At 56.0% G+C, this 21,431-nt stretch overlaps 1 protein-coding gene and 1 long non-coding RNA gene across 5 annotated transcripts; one reads left to right on the top strand and one right to left on the bottom strand.

Annotated features, from left to right (window-relative positions):
- Positions 1 to 65: 65 nt before the first annotated feature.
- ADGRE5 (adhesion G protein-coupled receptor E5) lies at positions 66 to 16,034 on the bottom strand. Of its 4 annotated transcripts, XM_033854190.2 has the most exons (20): positions 15,796 to 16,034; positions 12,343 to 12,393; positions 12,005 to 12,124; positions 11,296 to 11,451; positions 7,839 to 7,970; positions 7,133 to 7,279; positions 6,517 to 6,663; positions 6,382 to 6,428; positions 6,176 to 6,253; positions 4,515 to 4,692; positions 4,324 to 4,431; positions 3,880 to 4,103; positions 3,110 to 3,289; positions 2,097 to 2,288; positions 1,624 to 1,850; positions 1,430 to 1,496; positions 1,204 to 1,295; positions 950 to 1,118; positions 759 to 863; positions 66 to 674 (listed from the first exon to the last, which is right to left on the bottom strand). In XM_033854190.2, exons 1-20 carry the CDS (start codon positions 15,833 to 15,835, stop codon positions 645 to 647), a joined length of 2,490 nt encoding a protein of 829 aa, XP_033710081.1. In that variant the 5' UTR covers positions 15,836 to 16,034; the 3' UTR covers positions 66 to 644. The 4 variants fall into 4 exon arrangements, with proteins under 4 accessions (XP_033710081.1, XP_033710083.1, XP_033710082.1 ...); XM_033854192.2 differs by lacking the exon at positions 7,133 to 7,279 and having other exon boundaries at positions 15,796 to 16,032; XM_033854191.2 differs by lacking the exon at positions 7,839 to 7,970 and having other exon boundaries at positions 15,796 to 16,032.
- On the top strand, positions 13,853 to 20,814 carry LOC117311740 (uncharacterized). Its single transcript, XR_004526030.2, has 2 exons — positions 13,853 to 14,503; positions 16,361 to 20,814. It is a non-coding gene; the product is annotated as an uncharacterized lncRNA (long non-coding RNA).
- The last annotated feature ends 617 nt before the right edge of the window (positions 20,815 to 21,431 follow it).

Here is a 21,431-nt window from a genome sequence, read left to right as displayed (position 1 = left end):
CTCTCGGCACTTGGTGGAAAACCATGGGCCTGGTCTCCGAGCCCTTAGCCAGGAAGAAATGCCACTTTCTATGTCAACGTGATATTTAATTTTAAGTGTCAACACTGAAAGCTTTATACAGATAAAAAACATTACACAGTATCCACAGCCTTCACATCAGTGAGAACCCTCTGCCCTGGGGGCAGATGGGCCTCTGTACCATGAGCCTTCGGCCCTGCCCTTCTCCCACCCCTGACCTCAGTCTTAGCTTAACCGGTGCTGAGCACCAGCACCCTGGCCTCTTGTTCTGTAGCAAAGACAGATGAGCGGGGAGGGCCAGGCTGGGCACAGGAGCCCTCAGTCTGTCTGGGCCTCGTGTGCCAGGGCAAGGGGCTGCAGTCCTGGGCCAGCTTCTGCCCCTGCCCTGGGTCCTGGCTAGGGTGGAGCTGAGAGGCAGCCAGAAGCAGGCCCAGTAGGTCCGGCTCTCCACCCTGGCTGGGTATTCTGGAGTACGGTGCCAGGTGGCAGTTGTCACCCTCCTCTCCATGGTGCGTATGGGGACCAGGGCAGGAGGGAGCAGAGCAGTGGGAGAGGAGAGGCGGTCTTCAGCATGTGCAGGAGCTGCGGAGGCCACGGGAGCCGCTGGCCCGGCCAGGACGGCGCCTTCACATGCCAGACTCTGAGGGCCTGAGGGCCTGGAGAGAAAGGAGCCCCGTGAGAACTGACCCCAGGCCCAGGTGCCTTATGGCCTGCACCCCCGCTCCAGGCTCAGCCCTTACCTGAGTCTGACTCTGGCTGGAGCCAGACCCAGAGGTGGATGTGGCGAACTCGGAGTACTTGTTCCCGGTGACCATGCAGGCCCACCTCCGGTACTCCTCCCTCACCTGTGGGGCACAGGGTGCCAGGTCAGGGGAGGAGGGGCCCCGGGACGAAGGTCCCAGCCCCGCCCGCAGCCCGGCCTGCAGCCCGCCTTCTTGTTGAGGAGGCAGTGCAGCACAAAGAGGAAGAGGCCCTGCAGGCTGTTGAGGACGCTGAAGACGTAGCACAGCACCCAGCTGCGCTGGTCGAAGAGGAACAGGCCGAAGACCCAGGTGCAGCCCAACACAAAGAGCTGGGCGATGGCGGTGATGGTCAGCACCCTGTGGGGAGGCGGGCAGTTGCCGCGTAAGGCCCTCGCCTCACACACCCGCTCCTGCCAGGCCCCCTCCCTGCCCCTGCTCTCACCTGGCCTTCTTTAGTTTCTTTATGTCTGGGTTGATTTCAGAAAACTTCTGAGTGAGCTTCCAGACAGTAATCACGAAGATGACAGCATTGCACTGGGTGGGGAGCACAGAATTCGGATTAGGGGGTGTCCTTGGAGCTCACAGGGAGAAAGCCGGTGGAGCCGGCTCAGTGTGGAGCCAAGCACCTCAGGTTTCCACAGGTGTGGGGTGGGGAGTGAGGCAGTTACCAAAACGATGAAGGTCACAGGTCCCAGGAAGCTCCAGAGGAAGCCGTTGGCGTGGTCCAACCAGCAGCTGGGCGAGAAGGGAGGGGTCTGGTCAGCACCCAGTAAGCCCAGAGGGCGGGGTCACAGGCGAGCAGGGGCACTGTGTTTGGGTGCAGCCTCCACGCCCTGGCCCTCTCCCACCACCTCGCACTCACTACTGGGGGCGGCCGTAGCCCTGGCTCTTGATGGCTGCCGAGACGGCCACGATGAACAGCGGCACGCCGTAGCCGATCAGGCACAGCCAGCGCTTTCTCAGGCCTTGGCCTTGGAACACGCGCACCACGAGGAAGTAGAGCTCCACGCCCTCGAGGCTCATCCAGCAGAAGGCGGCCAGGAAGCAGTAGTGCAGCATCGCGGCCACCAGGCGGCAGCGCAGCCCAACCTGCGGGGCGGGGGCGGGGCGGAGGGACAGGTGACGTCAGCGATGGGCGGGCCCGACGCCGGATGGCAGGCGGAGTCAGGGCGTGGCCGTGCGGGGTTTAAAGCGGGCGAATGGGCGGGGCCCTGGGCTTCCCGGGCCCGACCACCGGACCCAGCTGGGAGTGGGCGGGGCTATTCCACTCAGGGCCCTCGCAGGTAGGTCTAGCGCTCAGGCGAGAGTGGGGCCCTCCACGGGGCGGGGCCTCACCTGGCCGCCTTCGTTCTCGATGCCCGCCAGGAAGATGGTAGAGCCCACGAAGAGGCAGATGCAGAGGTGCAGGTGCACCGTGGTGCGCGAGCCCTGGATGGGCCGCACCAGCAGGAAGGTGAGAATGCACAGCAGCAGGCAGACCAGCGACAAAGCCAGTCCCACCTTGGTGATCAGGGCCAGCTTCCAGTCCTGGATGCAGGACGGGGTGGGCGGGACTCGATTAGTGCTCTGAGGCCTTCCTGCCCTCCTTGTGGGCCCCACCACCAGCAGGCACCTGGGACCTGGCCTGTAGGACTCTGATCAGTGGCTCATCTCCCCCCCACCTCTTCTGCCATCAACATCTGAGTAAACCTGCTGTGTCTCATCCTAAATACCGCCCCCCCACCCCCATGGGTGCAGCAGGGATCCCTAGTTCTTCCGGATGGGCTTCTCCACTACACACCCAGACAGCTCTCCTGAGAACGTCCCCAGTGAGGCCTCAATGGCTGCAACCTTCTTTCCCAACACTGATGAGCCCATCTCTCTGACCCTCATCTCTATCTCATCTCTTGCCCCTCCTACACCTGGCCACACCTATGAGCTCCTCAAAACCCACATTTTTGTCCTTCCTGGGCCTTGGGCCTGGACCACCAGCCTCCCCTCCTCTGCCTGGCCCATTCCAGGTACTCACATGGCCCAGCGTATCTATGGGTCCCTCTGAGGCCACATACAGAAAGCTGTGCTCCCTCAGGAGCTTTTAGGGATATTTAACAACTTGTTAGGGGGTGAGCGGTCAGAGGGGCACCGGCTGGAGCAGGGCCTGCAGTGCCAGGCCACTCTGTTTAGTTGCTGGGTCATGTGGAGGTCTGGGGGGGTCCCAGGGAAGGCGCTGGGAGGTGTGGTGTAGGGCCGCCTGGGCTGTGCAGCCATACAGAATCAGGTGGACCGTACCCCCAAGAACCAGCTGCCTGTCTCACCGAAGCCAACCGTGCCCCCTGTGGGCTTTTGCGGATGGCCCCTGGTCTGCTCACCTCCACATCGTAGTGGGCCATGAGGATGGCAAAGCTGCTCAGGTGATTGCATTGGCAGGTGGTGCTGCCATTCCCGCTGCCCAGCGTCTGGCAGCCCGAGGTGGACCAGTACCCTCTCCTGTTGCTGTCACTCCTCCAGAAGGCGCAGATCAGCTCCTGCCTTGTCCCGGGCATCTCCCACTGTGAGCAGGTAGGGGCGGTGGTAGAGGTTAGCCTGGATCCCACTCTTGGGTACTGGGCTTGGGTTGAACCCAAAGAGGGCTGTTTTTCATTTGGCCTTTATCTACTGAGCACCTACTGTGTGCGTCAGGCCAGGGGACACGGGAGTAAACAGGGCAGACACAAGTCCCTGTCCTTCTGGGGCTGACATACTAGTGGGGGAGACAGACAGAAAATAATAAACCTAATAAATTTTCAATAAGTAAACTAGATAGTGTGTTAGAAGGTGCTGAGTTCAAAAGAAAGAAAGAAAAGAGCAAAGGGAAAAGGTGAGGCGTGATTACAGATTGTAATTTAAAATAAGCAGGTCAGGGAAGGCCTAGAAAAGGAGGTGACATTTGAACAAAGACTGGAGACAGGTAAAGGACTGAGTCATGTGGAGGAAAGGTGTCCCAGGCAGAGGGCAGAGCAAGTGCAAAGGCCCTGAGATACCTGTAAGGAAGGAGCAGAGTGGGTGGAAGTGGGGAAACAAAGGCTGCAGAGGGACCACGGTGACCTTGGCCATGGGGTGAGCAGTAGGGCTGAACCCCCCTCCCCACCCAAGGACTCACAGGGTGGGAGAAGGCGAAGGTGACCTTGGAGTTGAGTTTATCTGTGTTCGTGTTGCTCAGAAAGACCAAGTTGACGGCTGAAAGAAGCCTGAGCTGGGCACCGCGGACAGGACTTTCGTAGATCTCTTTCAGCTCGGTTTGCTTCTCCAAGTCCAGGTCCAAAGAGGCATTGGCCAGCAATTTCTGCATGTTCGGGCTGGAGAGGATTCCTACCACGGTGGGACCTGGGGGACAGACACGCTGGCTACCTTCTGCTCTGCTTCCTTCTGTGCCCCATCCTCCCTCCTAAGATGTCTAATTCAGGCTCACCAGTCCACTGTGATGCCTGGAGTCCCTCCCCATGGGTCAGTTTTCAGTTGCTGCATATTCGGAATCTCACCCCTAGCCATATCCCAGCTTCTCCATCCCTCTCCCTCAGGTGCCCACTCCGGATCCTGCCATTACCGGACTTCTCGGCTCCAGCTGCCACGGCCCAGTCCAGCAGCATCCGTGCCTGGCTCTGGCCCACGGTGATGTTTCCATTCCCCTGCTCCTGGACCATCAGGGACAGCTCTGAGGGGACAGGGGGCAGTGATCAGGGGCTCTGGGTGTATGAGGGGGGCCTGGGGCTGGGGCGGAGCAGGACGGGGTCTCACCTGTGTCCCCAGGAGAATGGTAGATGAAGGCGCCATTAGACATGGCTTTGGCCAGGGTCCTCAGGATTTGTTCGAGGCCTGAGAACAGGTAGGTGGCTGTGTGGTGCCTGGAAGACAGGTCCAAGGCCTCCAGGTCCCCTGGGGTTTTCAACAGGTCATCCAGTGACATGATGAGGTACTGTGGGTGTTGGGTGACAGCTGCTGGGTCATTGCACCACAGGGGCTGCCTGAAGGACCCTGATCTCACCTCCCCTCACCCCGCCCCCACAACTGGGGTACACACTGGAGACCCACCTGGGTTGCCTGGGGGACAGACACAGGGGAATCTTCAAGACACTGCAGTAGCCAGAAGACAAGTAAGGGGACTGAGTATATGCCTGCGTGCACGTATTATAACAACGACAGCGCTTAACATTTATCAGGCACAGGCCCTTTCCTGCCCCAGAATGGTTGCCCCGAGCCACAGGTGTCGCTTAAAATATGGCTCCACGTTGAAATGGTAATAGTTTGAATCTATTGGGTTATATGCAATTTTCACATTAATTTCACTTGTTTACTTTTACTCTTAAATTTATTCTTTACTTTTATATCTTATTATTTTTTATTTTTATTTTGCGGTACGTGGGCCTCTCCCTGTTGTGGCCTCTCCCGTTGCGGAGCACAGGCTCCAGACGCGCAGGCTCAGCGGCCATGGCTCACGGGCGCAGCCGCTCCGCGGCATGTGGGATCTTCCCGGACCGGGGCGCGAACCCGCGTCCCCTGCATCGGCAGGTGGACTCAAACACTGTGCCACCAGGGAAGCCCTACTTTTATATTTTAAAAATGTAGCTACAGGAAAATTTTAAATGACACAAGGGGCTCACATGTTTCTCTCTCTCTCTCTCTCTCTTTTTTAATACTTATTTATTTTGGCTGCGCCGGGTCTTGGGTGCAGCACATGGGATCTTTGTACGGCATGCGGCATCTTTAGTTGGGGCATGAGGACTCTTACTAGTTGCGGCATGCATGCGGGATCTCGTTCCCCAACCAGGGAACCCAGGCCCCCTGCATTGGGAGTGTGGAGTGTTACCCACTGGACCACCAGGGAAGTTCCTCATATATTTCTCTTTTTAAAAGTTATTATTATTATTTTTTAGGGGCTCAATATTTCTACCAGGCTAAGGACATATGCCAAAGCTTACGTATACTGCTTATACTGTGTGCCAGGCACTATTCTTTGAGCCTTACTTCTATTAGTTCATTTAAACCTTTTCACCACCTGTATGAAGCAGGCACCATTTATGAAGTGAGGAGACAGGCCCAGAGAGGGGGAGTCACTTGCCTGAGGTCACACAGCAGGAAGTGGCAGCGGGTAGGATGGGGTGTATTTGAACCTTGAGGCCTGGCTCCAGAGGTGAAATTCTCAACTGCTTCATTCTATTGCCATTATATCCCTCTCAAATGTGTGTGTGTGTGTGTGTGTGTGTGTGTGTGTGTGTGTGTGTGTGTGTACATTTTGGGGTGTGTATGTATGTCTGTGTTTGTACAATGTATATATATGGTGTGTGTGTATATTGTGCATACAGACACAGAGGCCCCTGCTTGGGCATCTCCACTCACACTGAAGCATCTTCCAGCCACCCCATACTGTCCTGGGGTTCCCCCCCAGGGCCTGCCCTTACCTGGATGGTTTTCTGAGGCAAGGCTGAGTTGAAGTCTATGCTCATTTTCTGGACTCTTTCAAAGAAGTCAGAGAGACTCTGGAGAGAGGGGAGAGAAGGGGGGTCAGAGAACCTCATCCTGGATGGGGGAGCTTGGGGAAAATGGGTGGACAGGGTGAGCTGGGTGGAAGATTTCCTGTCTCCTGTTCCCTGCTGGGGCCACTCACCTGGCTCTTGATTTCAGGGGGTGCGGTCCAGGTGGGGAAGGAGATCTCTGCAGGGGACAGGACAGCAGTTCATTAGGTGTGAGAGTGTCTGTGCTTGTTGTAGGAGGGGGTCTGGGGTCAGGTCAGGACAGGTACCTTCGCAGATGGTGCCCATTTGCTTATCCTGGAATCCGGGTTTGGGCACCCAGCCTTGGCGGCACCGACACGTGTATGAACCCACGTTGTTGACGCAGATGGTGGAGTTGTGACACTGATGCTGCCCGGAGCTGCACTCATCCATATCTGGGGACACGAAGAAGGGGGTCTGGCTCTGTCCCAGCCCTGATGAGGCCCCTCTCCTCTCTGTGCCCCTGTTTTTCCCATATCAGTGCCCCCTCCCACGCCCGGAGGTGATGCCACCTGCTGACTGCACATCATCGAACGGTGGACGCTGAGGTTATTTACGGGAAGTGTGCAGAGTTCTGACACGTAGCAGGTGGGCCCCATACAGATAGGCAGGTTGTGAAAATACTGAAGTATCTTCGTCTCAGTAATTAGCTGCTGCCTGGAGTCCCTGGGAGCTTATCTCTTGGCACCCCAGCTCCTTCTCCAGGACCCCCAGATGTTTTGACATTTAGCCCCAAAAAATTAATGCCTGGCACAGCAGGGCTCCCCCAGCATTCTTTCTGTTTGGTTTGGGTGGGTGCCACTGAATATGTGATCAGATGTTTTAAGTGTGGGTCTCCAAGAACATAGCATCTGAGCTCTGAACCTTCGCAGACAGTGTTGTTTGGGCTGCTGGGGGCCCCAGGAACTGGCTTCCAGCCTGGACGGCAGTGGCACTTATAGGTGCCCACGAGGTTGAAGCAGTGGCTGGAGTTGTGGCATGGGTTTCTCCCCGAGGTACATTCATTCACATCTGAGGACAAAGCCAGAGGGTCAGGCGCCCCCACTTCCACTTCTCACTGTACCCGCTTATCACTGCCCAGCACCAAGGACCCCACTGTGATTGCACGTGCCATCACCTGGTGACCTTCAACTTCACCCTCAAAGCACCTTAAGGTAGCCTCCCTGCAAGATGGGCGTGGCAGGGGCCATGGTCCCCACTTTATAGTAAAACCAGGAGGGAGACTGAGTCGTGGGGTCTGGAAGTCCAGCCCTGGACTGAGGTTCCCCTTCTGGGAACAGGAAGTGACAGCTTCCTCTGCTCGAATGTGACAGATGAGGAAGGGGCGAGGTCTGGGGATGTTCACAGGGGCAGGGAACTCCACAAGGGAACCCCAGGCCCAGAAGGCTCTGCCGCCTCCCTGGCCTGTGGTGGGACCTTTCGGGGAGGCGAATCCTTGGGCAGGGCCCGGGCAGGCCCTTGGCATTGCAGGAACCTGAGGCTCTTCTCCCTCCTCCTCAGGCTCCAGGGACCACCTCGACTCCTTCTTCAGCTCCAGGCCAGCCTCACACTGTCTTCCCAGGGCCTCTACCTGTGCAATGTCTTGGGTCCTCCAGGTTGAGCTTCAAGCCAGGTGGGCACCGGCAGATGTAGCTGCCCGGCGTGTTGATGCAGACACTGCGGCCTTTACAGACTTTGGGTTTCTGCTGACATTCATCCACATCTGCAAGGGAAAGGAGACGACGATGGATGCCTGCAGCTGTGGACAGCCTTCCGGGCCCACTCTCTCTCCGTCGGTGAGTGGGTCTTTTCTAATTCGCATGGAGGCATCCCGTGGGTGAGCATGGTGGCCCAGATGTTCTGTTGTCCAGACGTGGCCAGGAGTGACCCAAGTCCTCCCCCGTCTGCCGGCTCTGGCTCTCTCAGCCTCCCTGGGAAGCTCCCAGCTGTGGTGGGGACATCACAGCTGCTTGTGTCCCAGCCTAAGGATTTGGACACAGGCCTGGGCGTGCCTTCCTGGGAACCGAGTGCAGGAGAAATGCTGTGTTCCCTGAGCAGGGAGGCCTCATCTTGGCTCCCGGTGATGGGCTTTGTCCTGACTCCCCCAGAGGGAGTGCTGTCAGCTGAGTTCTCCTTGGATCCTGGTGACCCTGGCGGGACAGCACTCTCCTGTCCACGCTAACTCTGAGACTCCAGCTCCATGGAGATGCCCCAAGACCCACCCCTGAGCCACGCCCCTCAAGGACGAGGCTTTTGGGCAGTGGCACAGAAAATGAGGGTGATGCCGGAAAGGCCAGGGCCACCTGGACAGTGGGCACCAGGCTGTGCTGGACAGTGGGGCTGACGTCTGGCCAGGCAGCCTTGGGCCTCTGAAGGTGCCTTTTTCTGATTCCCACGAAGGCATCGCCTAGATTGGCAGGAAGTGGTGAGAATCCACGTCTGAGCAAGGCCTGCAGTGGGCAATGGCTGGGTGGCTGGAGCAGGGAGCAGGTGTCATGCATGAAGGGTGGCAGGTGTTTCTGTCATCTTGGCCCTTGGCCTCTCACCTGGGACGTAGACCCGTGGACCCTGCTGAGTGGGGCTCAGCCTCCGTCTTCTGTCCCCAAGTGGTCTGGGTCATCGTGGAGCCTGGGTTGATCTCTTCGGTAGAGGGTCAGGCCAGGGGCAATGATCCCTGATGACAACCTCTCCTGTCATCTGGTCCAGATGGGAGCCTCTTTGTTCATCTGATTCTTCCAGTGTGTTGGGGGCTCGATGTCACCCTGCCCACCCCTGACACAACGTTCTCCCAGGCCCCAGTCATCAGAGCTGCCTCGGGTCCGTGAACTGGAATTACTGGGGAGGGTCAGGGTGGAGCCTTGTGTGGGGAAATAGATGGAAGCTGAGTGGCTGAGAATTGGGGTCAGGGTGCCAGGAGGCATCTTTTCCAGGCAGGTTGCTGAGCCAGGGCAGGGCTGGCCAGGGACGGTGGACCTGTCCTTGAATCTCCCTCCTCCCGCATTTCTGGACAGGGTCCCAGGGTCCACCATGGCCCAGGGGGTCTGAGAGGGCCCCAGAGGGGCAGGTCTCCTCCCAGCAGTCACTAAGAGCGGCGAAGAGGGCAGATAGTGTGCTGGAACACACGGTGCTGTGACCTCATTGAGTATCTTGAATGCCAGCCACTCTTTTGTTTCACGCACATAAGATGCCAGGTGGCCGGGGGGATGTTCCAAACATCTGGAAGTGACCCTCTGCAAAGGGTTCTGAGCCTTGGGGTTCAGAGAGGGTTGGGAGATGAGGTACGTGCACAAGACGGCCCTCTGATGCCTGGAGAAAGTGGGATGAGGAACCCAGGGAGCAGCCCGTGTCTCCTGCCCGTAGCGGACCCCACGGCCAGGACACGGGCGGACACATCCTCAGGTGTGGCAAAGGTTGGAATGCTGAGGAAGGGGTGCACAGACAGTCCAGCTGAGCCAGTCACAGAGCTAGGTCTTCAGGCAGCAAACTCTGGTCCAAACCAGCAGGCTACTCTCTCGCAGTCACCCTCCTTGTGGTCCGTAGAGCTCCCTCTCACACCTCACTCTTGTTCATCTGTGTCTCTGCAGGGGCTCACAACAGTGGGTGGGTGGCACCCCCAGCCAAGGCACACTGAGTGGGCTCCATGACCACCATGTACAGTTGTGCAGGTTCCTGACTGCACAAGGGTGTCCAGCCAAGGAGGCAAGTGGGAGAGGAAAACCAGCTCACTCTCCATTCCCTAAACACACAGTATTCACCTTGGAGATGAGGGACATTTTTCCAGTTCACGTGAAGGTTCTGGCCAGGCCACAGGTTTCAAGCACAGCATACCCCCACAGAGGCCCCTGTGGACCAGCAGCACCTCCACATAGATGCAGGTCCTCTCTTCCCTCCCACCAGGGAGGCTCTGCCGCCCTCCCTCTGCAGGGCAGGAGGGAAGGCGCTGGGACCAAGGTAGCCGCAGGGTGGGCCTGTGGACCCTACTCAGGGTCCTCTGGACCCTGGGTTCAGCCTCTTCCTCACCTCCCACCTTCCCCTCCCCGTCCTCAGTATTCGCGTCTAATCCCCTCTCTGGACCCCTCTCTGGAGTCGTGGCTCCTGTCTGTCCACTGCTGGCCCCATCTGCCCCTTTCCCTGCCTGCCTGCCCCCTCTGGAAAGGGGGCAAAACCTGGTGATGTGTGGAGACCAGGCTCCTCCGGGGTCCCTGGTAAGGGGATGGACTGGGACAGCTACTCGCGAGCACCCACCGTGGGGCACAAACCACAGGGATGCCCGTCCTGGAAAGGGTACATTAACTCATAATCATTATAATTTAAAAACCCAACAGCCATCACTGTTTTGTGTTTTGTGATCTCCTATGCCTTCCTGGCAATTCTATGAGGTAATAAGCGCCATTGGTCACCCCCTTTTTACAGATGGGTAAACCGAGGCACAGAGAGGTGAAGTAACTTGTCCAAAATCACACAGTTAATAAAAGGCAAAGCTCCTTTTGTTTTTATCTGTAAAAGATAGAGACTCTAAAAAAACAAAACAGGGCCTCCCTGGCGGCGCAGTGGTTGAGAGTCCGCCTGCCGATGCAGGGGTCACGGGTTCGTGCCCCGGTCCGGGAAGATCCCACATGCCGCAGAGCGGCTGGGCCCGTGAGCCATGGCCGCTGAGCCTGTGCGTCCGGAGCCTGTGCTCCGCAACGGGAGAGGCCACGGCAGTGAGAGGCCCGCGTACCGCAAAACAAAAACAAAAACAAAAAAAGCCATACTCTCGCAATAGTATTATCACATCCCACATGTTAACGGTGATTTCTGAATAAGTATCCTGGCCAGTGTCACACACACAGCTATCAGGTGGCAAAGCCAGGATTTGGGTCCCTGGCTCATGCCGCCCTGCCTCTCTGTGCAGGTGGGAAAGGCACAGGTACATCTGTCCCAACTCAGACCTGGGTGCTACACCTGTAACCAAAGCCCTGACCCCTGGATGCTACAGGAATGCCTCAGTATTTGGGTGACCCCAAACCTCATGGATGGAGAAGTGGAAGATGCAGGGTCATTCTTACCTCGACACGTGTTCTCACTCTCATTCTTGAACACTGTTGCCCCAGAAGTAAGCTCATATCCTGGGATGCACATGCAGTCATAGCCCCCTTCCGTGTTCTGGCAGTCTGCTAATTTTCCACAGGACACTGTCAAGGGTGGTCCGCACTCGTTGATGTCTGGAACACAGCAGGGCAAAGGGTCACCTCCCAAAGGCGTGAGTTTGGTCAGGGCAGAGATCCCCATCCCCTACCTGGCTCCCCAGCACTGGTCCTGATGGCTAATCAGTGTCTTTTTAGAAAGAATTAGACTCTCAGGCAATACTGCTGAGGCTGGGCTGCGGCTGGAGCAAGCCATTCCTGAAGCTTGTGCAATCAGCTCTGCTCTTCTTGGCCCTCTGGCTGGCACCCCAGATTGGGACACCGTGGGAAGTGCTGAAGTGGGGGGTGGGTGGAAGCTCTGCATCCCCCTCCTCAGTCCTGAAAGGGCAAACTGAGGCACAGACTCCAGACTCCTGGAGACCCAGCTCCTCTCTCTCTCCAGGAGGCCATGTTTATTCATGTCTCATCTCTCCACCTCTCTCATAGCTTTTCCTTTCTCTTTTTTCTGTCCTTGATGATGGTCCTGAGGAGAAAGGCTGAAGCCCCCAACCAACACCCATGTCCCCCCACGGGCATTGGACTGCACCCCACAATCTCTGCATGTCCCTCCATCACCCCCAAGCCTCTGTACCATCACAGCTGCCGAGCCTGTCGGTGAAGTCCTTCCCAGATAAAGAACTGAATCCCGGAGCGCAGCGGCAGACGTCGCCACCGACACATGAGGAGTTTGCAGGGCACTGCCTAGCACAGGCTGTGGGGATGGAGACCTTGGTCAGAACGTGAGGGCTGAGTCAGGGACTGGGGAGGGGGGCAGGATCATCTCCATAAGAAGGGGTGTTGGGGAGGCTTGACCCTGGCCTTCCCCCTGCAACAGGCCTCTCTCCTGTTTGGGCTGAGGGGGGTGGGTGAGGGTCTAGGGCCCCTTCCCCAGGCTCCGGCTGTGGACTGAGTTGCTCCCAGCAGACTCACCCGTGGTGTTCCGGGACCCAGCTTCCGACAGAGTCAGCAAGACACACAGCACTGGAACAGAGAAGGGGAGGGTCAAGGGGGTCACCAGAGCAGGGAAGGGCAGATGCAATGCTAAGAGAGAAGCAACTGTGGAAAGGGGGCTGTTGGCCCCTCCCAGGCTTGGGCTCTGTCCGTTGCTCAAGGAGAGAGTGAGTACGTGGCACCTCCCAGAGATTGGACACCCATGGCCAGAGGCTCTGCCACCTGTCACCTGGAGGTGGATTTCAGAAACTGAGGGATGGAGAAGGGGCCCAAGCACCGAGGGGGTCCTGGCTCCCACGGACCTGTGGGCTCTGTCGGCAACAGTTCAGCAAACACTCTGGAGCCTGGCAGCCACAGTTCAAATTCTGGACTGTGGTCAGGTTACCTCATCTCTCAGAGCCTCAGCTTCCCCTTCTGTAGAATGGGGATGGTGACGGGACCCATTTCCTAGAGTAGTGTGAGAAGTAAGCCTCCGAATATCACCTGGTGTGTCAAAGTGTTTACTGTCGTCAACGTTTCTTTTCTTTTTGAAAAAAAATTATATGGGATTATAGTTGATTTACAATGTTGTGTTAATTTCAGGCGTACAGCAAAGTGATTCAGTTACACATATGCATATATTCATTCTTTTTTTTTTTTTTTTTTTTTTGGCCGCACCGAGAAGAATGTGGAATCTTAGTTCCCCGACCAGGGATCCAACCCTGAAGTGGAAGCTCAGAATCTTAACCACTGGACCGCCCGGGAAGTCCCACATGTATTCATTCTTTTTCAGATTCTTTTCTCATAGAGGTTATCGCAGAATATTGAGTAGAGTTCCCCGTGCAACGTTTCTCTGTGTAAGAATGAGGGGGTTGGAGGAAAAGGACTGGGTGTTTTCTCAGATCCTCCCCACCCCCGAATCTAAGATCCTCCAGCCCACACAGCCGTCCTTGGGGACGCAGGTGCAGGCACACCACGCCCACAATATCTGTCAGCCCTGATGGCTGTCTTGAGACCCAGTGGTGACATTTCACCCTAGCCGCCCCTGCGCACAGGAAGATGCTGTGGGCTCACGTTGGGGGTGGTGCTGGAGGAGCACCTCCTCCCCGGCTGTACCTGCTGCTCAGGGGCACCCCACTCTCGGGGCCTCCTCAAGTCATCAGGGGCTTTAGAGATGGGGATCTCCTCACGGTTCACCAGAGACAGACAAGAAGACAGAGATGGAGAGAAAACAGAGATGAGAGAGAGGGAGAAAGAAACAGAGACAGAGAGATGAGGAGAGACAGATGGAGAGAAACAGAAGTTAAGACAGTGATAGAGAGGGACAGAGAAACAGGACACTCAGAGAGAGACAGAAATGGCAGAGATCGGACAGAGAGACACAGACATGGAGACTGAGAGCAAGATAGAGAAAAACAATTAGAAAGGGGGTGGGATGGAAACAGAGGGAAAGGGAGGGAGGGGGTGAGGGCAGCTCAGCGACAGGTGGAGGCATGGGGAGGGCTTGGGGGAGGCGGCCAGTCCCTGCCCACGTGGGAATGCCAGGGAGGCAGTGCAGACCCCAACGATCCAGGGAGACCCAAAAGGGGCGGTGGGCGGAGGGATGGGGGCCGGGAGGAAGGGCAGGCATGAGTCACTTCCTGGGCCAAGGGAACGGATGACTCATAGCCCATTGCCTTTGGAGGGAGCTCCCAGGGGAATTCTGGGGTCCAGCATCGTGCGCAAAGCTTGTGGGGCTGTCAAGGGTGCAGGCTGGGGGGTCCCCTGACCACTCAGCCCCTAGGTCCAAACTTGATACCCCTCGGGCTGGCGGTGGGCAAGAGTCCCTCCCAGAAGCACTCCCAGCCAGGGTAAACTGAGGCTGGAATGTCCTTCCCCTCCCTCGTGTGAGGATTTCTCTCGTCCTCCTCTCTGGTCACCGGACTTGGCTAGTTTCCCCCTTGGCTGGGGCTCAGTGCCTCTTCGCATGACACACCACAAAATGGCCTTCCCTGGTAGGATGGGACCTGGGCTGATTTGTCCCCAGCTCCCAAAGTCCCCGGTAGCAACTTTCACGTTCACAACTGCCCTGTTTGTGTCCATTCTGCAGATGGACAGACTGAGGCTTGGAGCCCAGAAAAAGATTCAGGAAGAATCTGGTGAACAGAGGAGCTTGGAAAAGGTGGAATTGATGGGGGTCAAGGTTCCCAGTTGCTGCAGGGGGATGGGACGGTTGTTTTGTGCCCTGTGACCTCTGCCTAGGCTGGGCACTGCTTCCCCACCACAGAGGCTCTTGGGCCAGGACTTCTCCATCTGGGTCCTTGGAAGTCTCCCAAACAGGAGCTGGGAGTGGAGCCGCTGGTCATCTGCTCCCAGTCCCATCTGGTTTGCATTCCCCCCGCCGAGCCCTGAGGCGTAAGATTCCTGGGGTGGGGATGGGACAGTCGTCCTCTCCTTGATCCTCCTGCTAAGGACCCCCCAGTCTACCCCCCAGACCAGCCAGTGAAATAATAATAAATACCGTTTACTTAATTCTGTGAACCAGGAATAGTTTGCATACGAACTCAGTTCACCTTTAACACAGTCCTATAAAGTGAAGACCAGTCTTGCCACATTTTACAGATGTGGAAAGTGAGATTCAGGGGCTGCGAGATCTGGCTCCGGTGACACACCGCCCCCCATCAGGTGTGCCCCACACAGATTCCAGTTTCTTGCTTCCCAGTCTGGGAGCCACTGGGCTCACGCCCGCCATCCCGGGCCAGCACAGGGAAGCCCGTCCCTGTGGCCTGGGGAAGCTCTGGTTGGTACCCCAAATGCCATTTCTTCATTCTCTTTGTTGCTTGGTTGCCCTGGCAACCAGCTGCCCACGATAACCGGTAGAGCCACCCTGGGTGGGGCGGGAAGGGAGGCCCTGGGGAAGTCGCAGCAAAAGTCAAGTTCAAACCGTCCACTGGCAAAGTCCTTTCCACCCACGGCTGAGTCCAAGCTGGGCCCAGGGGAGCCAGAATGAGGGTCTCTGGGGCTGCCCCATGCCACTGAGACAGTGGGGGACAGGTTGGGGGTACCCCCTCAATGGGGAGGTCCCACCCCAACCCCCCAGCCCTCCAGCGCCGCAGCGCTTCCCTATGCCCGGCTGTCTTCAGGAGTCCCAGCACTCACTTTTTTCCCCTCTCCTTCCCCAAACCTGTTTCCCCGCTTTGGGAGCGCTCAGAGATTTCTCTGGGAGAGGGGGCAGGCTCTTAGAGCACCCTGAGGGATCCTGCCACGGCTTGGGGGTGCTGGGCACTACCAGCCCCTCTCCCCATGTGCCCTCAGCCCCTGCCTGACCATGTGGCTTCCTCCGGGCCTGGCCCCAGAGCTGCCAGCCGCACTTTGCGTTTCTCCCCGGGGAAGAGGGGGCCGGAGAACCCCATAGTGCTGTCAGGAGCTCCCTTGCTGCCTGCCCCCCACCCCACGGGGCCGCAAAATTCTCACCGTGAAAGACGAACAATGCAACGCTGTGAGGGCCTCCCATGGTCTAAGCTGCCCGCAGGGGAAGCAGAAGATAGGGCAGGGCTTCTCTGTGTCTCCAGGCTGGGCAGCTGTGCACGCTTCCCCAAGGCCCACCAGCCCTTTATAAAGGCGGGGACAGCCACTGGCCCAGTGCCCTCCCTGGAGCTGGCGGGGCAGCTGAAAACCAACAGGAAAGTGCAGTGAAAACACAGACCCAGGGGCGCTGTGTGTTGCGCGCGGAGGCGCGCGCGCGCGCACACACACACACACACACACACACACACTCACACACACTCAAACGTGGCACAGAGGCACAACCTGCCCGTTGAGTGTCTGAACTCTCTGGCCCCTGTGTACTCGGGTTGGCTGATCCCAGGGGCAAGGAGGAAGTCTTCCTTGTCTGGCATTGAGGTTGGGGAGGAGCCACGTCAGAAATAATAGCTCAGGGCACCCACGTTGGGGGACCACCCTGTGCTCGCTGCTTCGTCGTGCTGAGTCCCCAGGGCCAGCCTCTGAGCTAACAGGACCTTCCTCCTCTGTTTTCCAGATGAAGAAACTGAGGCACAGAGAGGCCAGAGTCCAAAGAAGAGCTGGGGGAGGGGCACAAAGGGGTCCTCACGGATGCCAGGCTGATGCCAAGAAGAGAAACTGCGGAATCTCGGGGCCACCGTGCTCCTGGAGCTGGCCTTTCTGGGTCAGCGTTTCACCTGGTAGGAAACTTATATTTTGGGCATTCCTGGGTACTGCACTAATCAACAGAGAATCACATGATAGGAGAGTTGTTTCCTTTTCAAATAAGTCATATGACTGGTTTATCTCAAGCCTTCTGATCATTTGTTTTAAAAAACACTATTATTTAGAAAGCACTTAATGTGAGCCAGGCCTGATTTGCCTAGCGTTATCTCTTTATCTATTTTAACTCATTTACTCCTCGAAATACCTTCGAGGCAGGTGTTGCTATGATTCCCATTTTGCAGAAGGGGGAAACTGAGGTGCAGGTAACAAGTGGCTAAGCAGAGATCCACAGGTAGGCAGTTCAGTCCCCAGGTCCCTGCAATGAGCCCAAGGTCCAGGAGAAAGTCTCTACTGGGTGCTAACACCTTGGTGGCCCTGAGGTTTTTCCAGCTAGAATCCATGGTTTATGTTCCTTGTGTTCTTATTTATTTGTAAATTTACAGACTATTTGAGGCAGTGAGAAGGGTTTCCCAATCAGGACATCAATATAAAGATTCTTTTTTAAATGAATGGATTCAAGGATGCAAAAGCTTAGAAAATTAAATAAAATATTAAGTACATAATAGTTTAAAAGGTTAGGATTGCAGTCATGGAAAAAAAAGGTCACTCATGGCCAGAGGCAGAGAAGCATTATCCCAGGGATGGTGGAGCACCCCCAGTCCTAAAATTAACCCCTTCCTGCTCTTCCTGTCCCTTTGACCTGGACAGGGCATGGAAAGGGGTCCCATCAGGGTAACTGAGGTCTCTCTGTGCCTCAGTTTCCTCAGGGGGAGGGGTGTGGACATGGGAGGAGACTGGGAGGGGAGGGGGACAGACAAGGCCCAAGGTGGATTTTTGGCTTTTTTCCCTTAGAGCTGGAAATTCCAGGGCTGGACATGCCCCCACCTCCCCCCACCACAGGCCCACAGGTCTGACAGCTGGTGCTTGAAAAAGCTGGGGGGTAGGGGTTCCAGCCTGGGGGAGCCACTGCCCAAGGGTTGCAATCATGCCTTCTCCTCCCCCAGAGATGTGTCTTGGGCCCTTGGAGCAGGTCTAACCATCCTGGGGCTCAGTTTTCCTTTCTGGTGAATGGGATTTTAATTCCTGCCTACTGGCCTCACAGAGCAGGGTAAGGAAGGAATGAGTGATATAGGAGAGAAGGATTGGGGAAGGCACGAAGAGGGACATCCCCCCCTCACCCCACCCCCCACTCCTTTCCCCTCCAAGTGGCCCAAGGGTGCCTGGGAACACCTGAGTCAGATCTCATCCCTCCTCTGCTCAAGCACCCTCCATGGCTCCCACCTCACTCAGAGTCAAACCCCAAGTCCTTCCTCGGCCCATAAGGCCCGGCCTGCTCTGCTGTCACCTCCCTGCCCTCACCTCCTCCCACTCTTTCCTCGGTAGCTTGGCTACAGTTTTCCTTATGGAAAACACCAGGCATGGGGTGACCTCAGGGCCTTTGCACAGGCTGTTGCCTCTGCCTGGAGCACTCTTACCCAGAGAACTAGATAACCTCACGGCTCGCTCCCTCCTCTCCTTCATGTTTTTGCCCAAACATTCCCTGACCAACCCCCCACCCCCCATCCCCATGTCATAAATGTAATCCTCCGAATATTCCCTACTTTCTCAGTTCTCTGTAGCCCTTCACCATCCCCCCATCACGAAATTTACCTACTTAATTTGTTTACTGTCTGCCCCCCACCCCCCCTAGACTGTCATCCTGGAGGACAGGACTTTGGTCCATTTGTGTCTCTGTAGAACCAGAGCAAAGCCTGCACTCAGTAGGGCTGCATAATTAGTAATACTACCCTCCACTGAAGGAAGCCCACTACAGGCTTCATTATCTTGCCCCTGCTGAGATGGCACAGTGTTTCTCCCCCTTTCCTCTGCCCTGAAGTTCCAGCCCCAAAGCCCTGGACAATCTCGAGACCTCTGTTCCACAACAGTGTGAGGTAGGGACATGCATCCCTGTTTTTCAGATGGGAAACCAGCACCTGGGGGGTTGGGCCACTGGCCTGAGATTCCTCAGCTAGGAAGTAGCAGATCCAGGACTAGTCAGCCAATCATAATGATAGTATTATTTATTATATTATATTTATATTTTTATTTTTATAGCTGCCATGGTAACACATCATCACAGTGGATGACAGTATTCATCCAGCGTCCACTGTATGTAATCATTTTGCAGGGATTGAACTCACTTATCTTCCCAGTAGCCTAGGAGGCAGGTGCTGTGATTTCCATTTGGCAGATGGGGAAACTGAGGCACAGAGTAGTAAAATGACATGCACAGTCACAGGGCATCACCATCTCATAGCAGAGGTCCTGGGCAAACCCAGCCTCTTCCTCTTTTTATTTTTTTAAAATATTTAGTAATAAATGAAAGTGGTGCTGTGGGAGATCATGTACCTTTTTTTTTTTTTTGGCCGCACCTCATGGCTTACGGGACCTTAGTTCCCCGACCAAGGATCGAACCTATGCCCCCTGCAGTAGAAGGATGGAGTCCTAACCCCTGGACTGACAGAGAATTCCCTATGTTTTGGACTGTGTGGTCTTGGACGGGTGATGTGGCCTCTCTGGGCCTCAGTTTCTCCATCTGTGAAATGGTCAGAACCTCGCAGCAGGGCTGGTGAAGATCATAAGAGAGTGAGTGGATTGCAGGGATGTCGCTGAGAATAGACACTCAGTGAACCACAGCAGTGGCTCTTAGGATGATACCCTTTTCTTTGCTGTCCTCTGCGGTGGGGAGGGAGACGAGGGGACCCCAGTGTCCTGCCCCCTGGCTTCTTGTGCCAGCAGCCCATGCCCAGCACCCTCGCAAGCCCAGGCTGAGAGAGGGGGTCAGATGGGATCTTCGGGTAGAGGGGGCATAACAGGAAGCCCCCTGGAAGGGAGACAATGGCAGAGGAAGGGGCCGGGCCAGCCCCCACGCGGATGAGCCCAGCTGCTGGCTCCAGGAGGACGGCACAGCTATTGTGAGGCCAGACAGCTGTCCCTGCGCCAGGAAACCCCATGGAGTGAGGGAAGGGGGTGGGAGGCCAGAGACTGATGGCCTTCAACCTGGGGAAAGGCCCAACAATGGGCCCATTGTCTCCTCCTGCAGGCTGGACACCTGGGTTCCCTTGAGCCCAGGCCTCCAGAATCCACCTGACCAGGGACTCCTGGTGCAGACTCAGCCCTGGCCCAGCTGGCATCCTCCTAAGCCCTGGCCCCCACCTGGCCTGGCCCAGCCTGGGGAGTTGGGAGGCAGTAGCAGAGCTGGGCCGTATTTATAGTTCCCTGGCACTATTGAGCAAACTTCTAAATATAGAAGCTGAGCTATTTGGGGCCACGGCCCTGGGGCAGAGTGCTGGGGAGCACTGCACAAGCACCTATTTAGCCCGGGCCCCCAAGACTGCCCAGGCCTCTCAGTCTCCAGGGGCTGGGGCTATGGGGGTCTCAGGGGCGCTTTGTACCCCATTTGAATGGGGGATAGAGGAAGATGTGGAGGAGCAGCCCAAAGCCAATGAGAAGTGAAGCAAGAAGCTGTGATGCCTTAGAGGGCTGCGTTTAGGGCCAAGGACGGGGCACGGGGTCCCAGCGCCCTGTTCCACCTCCTCCCTCACCCCAAACTGACTGAGGTAAGAAAAGTAGGTTGAGCTATCGAATCAGTGTTCTCAGCTTCTTGGAAATGAAGACCTTCAGGAAACTGTAAGGGCACCTCAAACCCTAAACAAACCCCAGCACCTAGCAACCCACTTCCCCTTCCCCATCAGCATTGAACTCACTGGTGGCCCCAAGGAAGTGGGCAGTGACATGGGCTGGGGGCGGGGTGGGGCTATAAATAGCTGGTTTATAAGCAGCTGCAGGGCCAACAGGGCAGCGGATGGCCTCCGGTCGGAGAGGGCTCCTCAGGGGTAGCCAACTTCACCCCCCCTCCCAGCGATCCCCAAGATTTGGGGAAGTAAGAGGGAACAGAGAGGCGAGTTGCTTAAAAGGAGCAACACCAATGATTCTTTAAAGGCAGCCCATTAACAAGATGGCTGTTAAGACTTTAACAGAACGTTCATGTTTCCTCAGTAGCAACTGGAGAAACAGTGGAATATTACACGGCTGTGAAAAAGAACCCCAGGGGTCAGCTGCCAGATGGCTGGGTCCTGGCAACACACTCCTTTCTTCATTTTAAAAATTGGATGCAGTGCAAAAATCTTAATTTGCAGCTGGACAGGTTTCATAGTAGAATCTTTATCCACCCCCCGCCAGCTTTATTGAGGTGTAACTGACAAATAAAATTGTAATATATTTAAAGCCTGTGATATGATGATTTGATCATAGTCGAATCTTGAGCAAAAAAGAAGTCCCCAAAGCCCATCTGAAAGCCACCCGAGTCATAAAGCTCAGACAGAGAAATTGATACAAGATAAGCTTTCAGCATACCAACATGTCTAAGAAAACTTAAAAAAATAAAGGAGTGGGACTTCCCTGGAGGCAGAGTGGATAAGACTTCGCACTCCCAATGCAGGGGACCCGGGTTCGATCCCTGGTCAGGGAACTAGATCCCACATGCATGCCACAACTGAGAGTTCACAAGCAACCACTAAGAAGCTGGCGAGCCGCAACTAAGGAGCCCTGGAGCCGCAACTAAGGAGCCTGCCTGCCGCAACTAAGACCCGGTGCAACCAAATAAATAAATATTAAAAATAAATAAATAAAAATACAAGTGATTATTATAAAAAAAATAAAGGAGTGAGAAAATAACAAACAGAATTCAGGGTGGTGGCGGGAGAGGGCAGGGCCATCTCCCACTTCTTGTTGAGGGCTTGTGGGTATACCTTATGGAATTAAAAAAAATTAATGAGTAAAGTAAAGTGGGTCATGGATAGACCCATGGTCATGAGAATGACATATCATCAATTCTGTGAACC

This window comes from Tursiops truncatus, chromosome 3 (genome assembly GCF_011762595.2).
Source record: "Tursiops truncatus isolate mTurTru1 chromosome 3, mTurTru1.mat.Y, whole genome shotgun sequence".
Taxonomy (NCBI): Eukaryota; Metazoa; Chordata; class Mammalia; order Artiodactyla; family Delphinidae; genus Tursiops; species Tursiops truncatus.
This window is presented reverse-complemented; position numbering and strand designations above follow the sequence as displayed.